Source organism: Cololabis saira, chromosome 3 (assembly GCF_033807715.1).
Source record: "Cololabis saira isolate AMF1-May2022 chromosome 3, fColSai1.1, whole genome shotgun sequence".
In the NCBI taxonomy this organism is placed as follows: domain Eukaryota; kingdom Metazoa; phylum Chordata; class Actinopteri; order Beloniformes; family Belonidae; genus Cololabis; species Cololabis saira.
Genome location: NC_084589.1, coordinates 30,668,777 through 30,677,994, shown reverse-complemented (window position 1 = coordinate 30,677,994; position 9,218 = coordinate 30,668,777). Strand labels below are relative to the sequence as shown.

The 9,218-nt window shown below is 45.3% G+C and overlaps 1 protein-coding gene across 1 annotated transcript; it reads left to right on the top strand.

Moving 5' to 3' along the window:
- Window positions 1-7,407: 7,407 nt before the first annotated feature.
- On the top strand, window positions 7,408-8,817 carry LOC133436320 (trypsin-2-like). The gene is made up of 6 exons (XM_061717207.1): window positions 7,408-7,530; window positions 7,633-7,783; window positions 7,923-8,173; window positions 8,251-8,387; window positions 8,476-8,577; window positions 8,683-8,817. The coding sequence occupies exons 1-6, from the start codon at window positions 7,491-7,493 to the stop codon at window positions 8,740-8,742; spliced, it is 741 nt and encodes a 246-aa protein (XP_061573191.1). The 5' UTR covers window positions 7,408-7,490; the 3' UTR covers window positions 8,743-8,817.
- The last annotated feature ends 401 nt before the right edge of the window (window positions 8,818-9,218 follow it).

Here is a 9,218-nt window from a genome sequence, read left to right as displayed (position 1 = left end):
CATCTACCTGTACAGTTAACTGCCACTGGACAATAAACCCACTACTTACCTGAACCATGCTGTGACAAAGCCTCAAATTTCTTCTCAACCCAATGAAACCTCAACTGTATGTGACCTTTTGCAAAAGCAAAATGAAATCACAGCCATGCTAATGGAACAGCAAACCTCTCATTTACTGCCACCCAGGGAGATTCCATGTTTTGATGGGGATCCATTACAGTTTAAAACCTTTGTCAGGGCCTTCATACACTGCATGGAAAGAAATAAAACCAACAAAGGTGATTGTCTGTGCCATTTGGAAAGGTACACCAAGGGCTAGCCCAATGAGCTTGTACGCAGCTGTCAACTCATGCCACCAGACAGAGGCTATGACATGGCCAGACTGCTCCTTGAGCAACACTTTGGAGATGCTTATAAGATCACAGCAGCATTCCTGGAGAAGGTGCTCCAGTGGCCAGTGTTTAAATCTGAAGATCCCAAATCCCTTCAAGCTTACTCACTTTTCCTTCGCCAGTGTTGTAATGCCTTGGAAACGGTACGGTATATGAGTGAACTTGACATGCCCGCCAACATGAAAACTGTGATTTCAAAGCTTCCCTATAAGTTCAGAGATATCTGGAGAGTGTCTGCATGTGGCATGATGGACAAATTACCTCACAAATACCTCACAAAGCACAGTGAAGCCGGTCAAAGGATTGAAGTCACAAGGCAAGCCCAAGTACAAGGGAGACAGTTTTGCCACTGCTATTAAAATCCCTCAACCTGAAGTTAAAGACCAAACCGGATCCACAAAGTCCCAAGCAAAGTAACACATCTGCTCACACCACCACCGCTTGTGTCTGCTCAAAAAAATCACACTCTTGATCAATGTCCACATGTGGAGAAGAAGTACCACAGGGACAAGGTTTCTTTTATAAAGCAAAAAGGAATCTGTTTTGGCTGCCACATGAGCAAATATTGTGACAAACGTTTGACTTGCAAAGTGTGCAACAAAAAACTTCTCAGTCTTCTTCATATTGACTTTAAAGAGAGAGCAATCAGCACAAACCAGTCAAAGAAACAAGCAGTGAGCAACACACAAGTCTCTTGTGGACAAACAGGGACCGGTGACAGCAATGGCATTCTGTCCATCCTACCTGTACAGGTAAAGTCCAGCAAGGGGGACAAAATAATCAAAACTTATGCATTCCTTGATCCCAGCAGCACAGACACATTTTGTTCTGAAGCGTTAATGAGAAAATTGAATCTGAATGGAAGGAAAGCAAAAATCAGCCTTCTCACAATGGGCCCAAAGGCATCTGTCTCATGCTACATGCTGACGGACTTGGAAATCTCAAGCCTCGCTGGAGAACAGTTCTACGGCCTGCCCAAGGTTTACACCCAAAAGAAAATGCCTGTGACAACCAGAAACATAATTAAAGAAGAGGAGCTGGCTAAGTGGCCATATTTGAATGGGGTTGTTCTCCCACGCATTCAAGCTGCATTCAAGCGGGGTGGACACGCTGGCTCACCAGTGGCCTCGGGCTCTGTTGTACGTGTTCCCCCCGATAGCGCTGATTTCCCAACCCTAGCCAGGGTGAGGGAGGAGAGGCTGTCGATGATTCTCATAGCTCCCTGCTGGCCGTCGAAGCACTGGCTAGCGGAGATAACTCAGCTCCTTTGTCAAGAGCCGTGGCCTCTGCCAATACGCAGGGACCTGTTGTCACAGGCGCGTTGAGAAATATTTCATCCCCATCCAGAGAGGCTGGCCCTGTGAGCCTGGTCCGTGAGTGGCTCAATCTGGAGTCCGCCGGCCTCCCTCCAGGTTTGATTGAGACTATCCAGAGTGCCAGGGCTCCTTCGACAAGGTCCCTTTATGGGAGCAAATGGTCGGTTTTTGAGAAATGGTCCTCGGACTCACAAGACATTCCTTTTCAATGTTCTGTGGCTGTGATCCTGGCTTTCTTACAAGACATGGTGGACAAAAAGAAGGCTTTCTCCACTATTAAGGTGTATTTGGCGGCCATTTCAGCCCGTCATATCAGTTTTGGGGGAAAACCGGTGGGACAGCACCCTTAAATCTGACGCTTCATGAAGAGTGGGCGTTGCAAGCTCTCGGTGTCTAAACCGTTGATGCCATCCTGGGACCTCCCCACTGTGTTGGATGCCTTTTCAGCCTCACCTTCTGAACCACTAGATCAGGTGGACTTAAAAATGGTGACTTTAAAGACAGTGTTGTTGCTGTCTTTGGCCTCAGCAAAATGAGTGGGTGAGATTCACGCTCTGTCAGTACACCAAGGGCCTGATTTACTAAAGGTTTGCGTGTGTAAAAACGTGTGCAAACTTGACAGCACCCGCAAACCAAAGTGCCAGCTGATCTACTAACAGCGTGCAAAGACGACTGCGTCTCTGAAATGCGCAAAATTGCACACGCAATTCAGTTAGTACTTTTGCCCTGATGAATAATCAATATGGGGCGTACCCGCCAGAAATCCTAAATACTGGGAGGGGAAGATGCAAATTGCTCCATTTACCACGCGCAATGAGATTTACCAAGCCTGAAAGTAATTGCGCGTATTGTGATTGCGTCTGTATTTAATACGTTCGAAAGGAAGGTGCTAATCTGCTGCTGTTATTGTGGCAAGGAGGCGACATCCAAAATCAAAGAATACGCAGAGAGAGAGTCTTTATTCTGCTGCATGCTATTTTAAAAATGGTTGCACAAGTTTTATTAAAGGCCACTTTTTCTTTAGTTCTCCGCCTTCTTGCCACCTTCTTTTAATGTGCCCCCCTCCACTCGCCCACAAGCAGGCCAAGCCTTTGTGCCAAACTTTGTATTTTATTGATTACTTATCTTATTGAACGTGAAATCATCCTTTGTAAATTACATTTAATTAAAACCCGTGCTTATTAATCACAAAACACAGGTTAAACATCATGACCAAATCCGCTCCGACCCGCTGTGTCAGGATCAGCGCAGAGACTGCAGCTTCGCCTGAATTATGGTTCTGCGTTAAATTGACGGCGTACGGTCGCGGTGCGGTGTGCGTCGCCGCGTACCCTACGCCGCATACACTTTTATGTGTATGCGTTGTATGAGAGAGAGATGGAGAGGGCGAGGGAGGGAGAGAGACATGGCCTGTACGTCGTTTTTTTTTTTTTTTTGCAGTTTGGGTGCACAATACACTTGTGTGTGTGTGTATTAAAAAGAGATTTTGCAGTATGTTGTGTAATTGAAACTGGTTTGCTGTGATCGTTGATGGCAAACTCATATTAAGCATTTACATCGCTGGTTATTATGTGCCCCCCAATTAGATCTGTTCTGCCGCCGACTCTGTTTTAACCTCATCTGCCGTTCTTTTTGTCTTATAACTGCATTTATTCTATCGCAGATTTTCTCCGATATTGCGTTTCTTTTGGTAATGTTTAAATGTCTTTGCTGTAGTTCATGAATGTGTTTATTTGCCTCTTCCACTAATATTTGTAACTCCACCGCGTCAAATTCCATTTTGCGCTTGCGACTATATCCTGCTTTCCATCCACCCTCCATGGCGCAAAGTTTGCGCTCGCAAACCGTAAGACGCGCAACACCTCATTTAAATACTGCTGTTTGCACCTGTTATCAATTGCGCACGCAATCTTAGTTGATCACCCGCAAACCACACAACAACAGCACGCGCAAACTTTTTCAGTGCACACGCAATTAAGTACTCTTTATTTAGGATCTTAGTAAATCGGGCCCCAAGAGTGTACGAAGTTCCTTTCAGGACATACAAGGGTGACTTTACAGCGTAACCCAGCTTTTATACCCATTGTTCTTGTGTCCTATCCCCCGCCATTCCTCTGAGATGAGCATCGGTGGTTACACATGCTGTGCCTGGTGCGGGCTTTATGTGTCTATATAGACTGATCCAAAAGCTGTAAGACGAGTGACCAGCTTTTTGTGTCTTGGGCAAAGAATCAGATGGGGAAGCCAGTTTTCCAAGCAGCGGCTTTCTCACTGGATCATGGGAGCTATTGCTTTGGCTTATACCGCCAAGGGTTTGCAAGCACCAGAGGGTCTGCGTGCTCATTCTGCCAGGGGTCTCACCTCATGGGCCCTTTTCAGAGGGGTTTCCATTCAGGAGATTTGCGCCGCAGCAAGTTGGGCCTCTCCACACACCTTCGCCAGGTTTTACAAGCTCGATGTTTCAGCTTCCCCGTGTGCTCATTCAGTGCTTGGTGTGGTGTTACGCACCGAACAGTCTAGGAGGATTCAGGAGTAACAATGGTAGAAATTACCAGAGAAGGGAAAAAGATGACGGCTGAGAGTGTAAAAAAAAATTCAGGTATTTTATTAACAAACCGGACAGATATTAACCCCACCCCCTTTGGCTGTTTTGAATCCGACTTCTGTCTCTGCTTCCAGGCTTCACAGTCTGCGATAAGGTGTCCAGACTTAAGGCAGTAATAGCATGGTCTATCAGGCTTGGGACCCGCAGAGGACCTACTACGCACCTGGATGTCAGGTTTGTAGGTGGGTCTGTTTTGAATGGCATCTCTCTTCACGAACACGGTCTTATGTGTAAGTGTGAACTCATCAGCAAGTTTTGCAGCTTGCTGCAGAGTGGAAACCTTTTGCTCATTTAAATAAACGTCTGTGCACTCAAGGAGGCAGTTTTTAAACTTCTCCAGCAACATCAGCTCCCGCACAGACACCAACTGATCAGCTTTACTAGCTGCACATCACCGGTCAAAGAGAGTTTCCTTGTCTCTTGCAAAGTCAACGTATGACTGGTTGGGCATTTTTCGAAAGCTGCGAAAACGCTGTCTATATTCCTCCGGCACTAACTTATAAGTCCGAAGAATATAACCTTTAACCTTCTCATAATCGAGACCATCCTCCACGGACAGAGCTGCACACCCCTCCTGAGCTTTGCTAACCAGTTTACATTGTAGCAGAATTGCCCATACACTCACAGGCCATTTCAACGTACCGGCAATCCTTTCAAAAGCCCCGAAATAAGCCTCAACCTCTGATTCACAGAAAACTGGGACGAGTGAGGTATGCTTACTTATATCAAGTGCCGCCAGAGACTCAGGAGCATTTTGCGCGCCGGGTGCAAAACGCTGTGGGGTCTTCTGGAGCTCTAACTGGCGCAGTTTAAGTTCATTCTCCAGGTACAGCCTCTTGAGCTCCAGCTCCCTCCTAAGCTGAAACTCCCTCTCTTCCCTTTTCTCTTCCTGCTCCATCCGGAGCCGAGCCAACCGCAACTTTACCCGCGCATCCATCCTGGACCCTAGAGAGGACTCCGGAGAAACAGAGTCATAACAAGGTAGCGTGCGCAGCTGCCTTTCCTCAAGCTTCGCCACCGGAGGGGTCGCATCAACACCAGAGGTCTCGGTGGTCGCTGCTGCAGCATCGACCTCCACAGCCGAGGTCCGATCCGCAGACAATACCAACACACCCTGGTCACACAAACCACGGATCACAGCTGCTCTCAAGTCATCTTTACAGAGGGAACGAGCCACAGGAATACTGTAATGGTAAGCGATAGCAAACAGAAATGCCTTCTTACCCTTCTCGAGACTGCTTAGCTCAGGGTTAGCTACAAAATCCTCCAGCACCAACGCCATGCTCACTACAACTAACACCACCACAGCGTTCAACACTAAATTGACCTCGCTCAAAGTCCGCTGGCACAAGCACCGTTCAGCAAACGCAACATGAGAACAAACCCCCAGCACCTGCCTACTTTAGCTCACCTGCCTATCCTCTGGAGCGTGCCGTGCTCGAGGCGACTTACAGGCAACACATCAACGGCCGAAGCCCTGAAACACCAGCCCACTTTGGAGAACACAGCCTCCGCCCAGGATTGACCCCGCAAATAAAAAAGGCAAAATAATAAATGAATGCATGAAGGCGGAGCTGACCGCGCTCAGCTGGGCACTCCTGTCTAAGCTGAGAAAGCGTTTTCACGTTACACAACATGCAATCACAGACCTAGACACAACTCCCTACCTACAACAAATCCCTAAGAGGGAATTATCCCGGACGAGCCCCCAATTGTTACACACCGAACAGTCTAGGAGGATTCAGGAGTAATAATAGTAGAAATTACCCGGGAAGCGAAAAAGATGACGGCTGGGAGTGAAAAAACGAAATTCAGGTATTTTACTAACAAACAAGGACAAACAAGGACATCTGCCTAGCAATCCGAGAGTCAGTATTTTCCCAATGTGAGACACTAACTCATGCTACTCAGAGAACCGGGGTTACAGAAGTGACCTAACGTTTTTTAAATTCCTAGAAACTATTGGACCAACCGGGCTGGTTCAAGGAGAAATTAGACAGATATTCGGGTAATTACTTCACATTGATAAAATCTCTTATCTTCATTTGTCCATGAAGCTTGCTGAGCAGATGGCCTGTTTCACAGCCTCAGTCACCTTAGTTTTTCAAACAAAGTTACACATCCATACCATGACAAGATGTCATGCAGACCTAATGCTGTGAGACTTTTAAAACCTGAGAGTTTTATCAATTTTTTCTTATTGCATGTTTTGTTTAACCCTGATATATGAGTTAAATTATAGTGAATACACATAATCATGGTTTCCCCAAATTCAGGAAGGTTTTTTTAACTCTTTATGAATATCTTTGTTAGCAGTATTTTTGTTATTCACTGTTTATATGCTGCCAATTGCAGGATTAATTTATGACTCATTTTATTTCATTATATTCTTGTATTACAACATTGTCATATTCTGACTTCTTCTTTTTCCTAGGTATTATATTAACATGGAGACCAGGAGCGTTGTGGTTCCGCTACTGTGAGGCAGATGACAGATCTGGAAACAGCAGGTCAGAGTCAGAACCAGCGCCAGGCAGAAGTACTGATCAGGGCTGGGCAGAAAACATAGGAACGAGGAAGCCTTCCTGAATTTGGGGAAACCATGATTCTGTGTATTCACTATAATTTAACTCACATATCAGGGTAAAAAAAACATGTAATAAAAAAAATTGATTAAACTTTCAGGCTTTAAAAGTCTCACAGCATTAGGTCTGCATGACATCTTGTCATGGTATGGATGTGTAACTTTGTTTGAAAAACTAAGGTGACTGAGGCTGTGAAACAGGCCATCTGCTCAGCAAGCTTCATGAACATGTTAATCAATAAAATAATTTCAGACAGGAAGAAAAATTTTGATTCAAAAAGAAAACTAATATATAAAATGCAAACATTGTCCAATCCCAGATCCCAGATCAGCGACACTGCCACATCAATACTTTGTATTTTTTTACTTTTATCCACTTGCTAATACCCCAATCGGATTTCAAACTGTTGATGTGTAACTAAATAATCAAGCATCAGGACAAAAATGTTTACCTTTCCAACACCCAGGACATATTTCAGGGTGCACATTGGTCAAAGATAACAGTGGGAGTTGTCCTTAGTGAGGAAAAAAAGAGAGCTGTCTTGCTATAAAACCCAGGGCTGCCCTCTCATCAGCACGATCACTCGGCAACCATGAGGTCTCTGGTCTTTGTTCTGCTCATCGGAGCTGCTTGTAAGCATTTACTCCTATTCACATTTAATATATATATATATATATATATGTATACATTCATTCATTTGTCTGCTGATTACTGAGCTGTCTCTGTGATTTCAGTCGCCCTTGACGACGACAAAATCGTCGGAGGGTATGAGTGCCAACCCCACTCTCAGCCCCATCAGGTGTCCCTGAACTCTGGCTACCACTTCTGTGGCGGTTCTCTGCTCACCGAGAACTGGGTCGTGTCTGCTGCCCACTGCTACAAATCGTAAGTGTCCTTTCTCAAGTTTTTATACATTTGTGGATTAGATGTACCCACCCCAGGTTTGCACACATATTTCATTCTCATTTTTGTGTCTCTTTTTTCTTCTTACCACCACCCGCTCCTGATTGTTTGGCTTTTGCAGCCATTTGGAGGTGCGTCTGGGAGAGCACCACATCAGGATCAACGAGAACACCGAGCAGTACATCAACTCCGCCCGTGTCATCCGCCATCCCGACTACACCTCCTACAACATTGACAATGACATCATGCTGATCAAGCTGAGCTCCCCCGCCATCTACAGCGACTACGTGCGGCCTGTGGCTCTTCCCACCAGCTGTGCTCCCGCTGGCACCATGTGCTTAGTCTCCGGCTGGGGAAACACCATGAGCTCCAGTGAGCTATTCTACATGCTCTTTGCTTGTGTTTATTCTTAGTTTCAGTATTGTAAAGATCCCTCTCTTGTAATCCAGCTGCTGACAAGAACAAGCTGCAGTGTCTGGACCTCCCCATCCTGTCTGACAGCGACTGCGATAACTCCTACCCTGGAATGATCACCGACGCCATGTTCTGTGCTGGATACCTGGAGGGAGGCAAGGACTCTTGCCAGGTAAGCACAAGCCAAATGTCTTCCTCATAACAATACTTTTACTTTATAACAAGTCATCATCATCATCCATCTTATCCTTTGTTGTCAGGGTGACTCTGGTGGCCCTCTTGTGTGTAATGGTGAGCTGCAGGGTGTTGTATCCTGGGGCTATGGATGCGCTGAGAAGGACCACCCTGGTGTCTACGCCAAGGTACCTTTGAAAGGGAAAAAAAAATCTCAAATGCGGTGTCTAGCTAGAGTTGAACGCATCGTCACACTGATAAACTATTCTCACAGTGGTCTTCTTCTGTTTTAGGTTTGCCGTTTCAACGAGTGGCTGGAGACCACCATGTATTTCTTCGATCCTTTGTTGTAACTCAACAGCTGCTGTAGAGTTCAAAACAACATGCAGCCAGTTTCCACACAAATCAATAAACACGTAAAAGTTGAACTTCTCTGTTTCTGTTTTTCTCTTTGCTCTTCATTGTTTCATATCATAGCATCCTCATAGTATCATAGTAACACTCGAAAGGATGTTATAAGCACATAAAAAAAGGAGTCTGCACGTATTTTGACAGAGAGTGAAATCAGAAATGTACTTGTTAGTTTGTCACTTCTGTTGCATGCAGCATTTTAAAAGCTGTATATGTGTATAGATTAGTCAGGATAAATTACACAAGCCGTTAGAATAAAAGGAGAATCCAAAATTATAGTTTTCTGTCCATTATTGAAAGATAAATGGACAGAAAAGTAACTGAAATTCAAATAGAAATTAAAGCTGCAAGCAGCGATGAACGGGCCCTTGCACCCTTGTGCACGCTTAGGCGTGCTGCAGTGGAAGCGCCTGTATGA

Bases quoted from the DNA above. Each gene is read 5' to 3' on its own strand.
- LOC133436320 (XM_061717207.1), top strand. From the start codon at position 7,491: ATGAGGTCTCTGGTCTTTGTTCTGCTCATCGGAGCTGCTT. The intron at 7,531-7,632 runs GTAAGCATTTAC...CTGTGATTTCAG, and splicing joins TCTGCTCATCGGAGCTGCTT to TCGCCCTTGACGACGACAAA. The intron at 8,388-8,475 runs GTAAGCACAAGC...CTTTGTTGTCAG, and splicing joins GAGGCAAGGACTCTTGCCAG to GGTGACTCTGGTGGCCCTCT.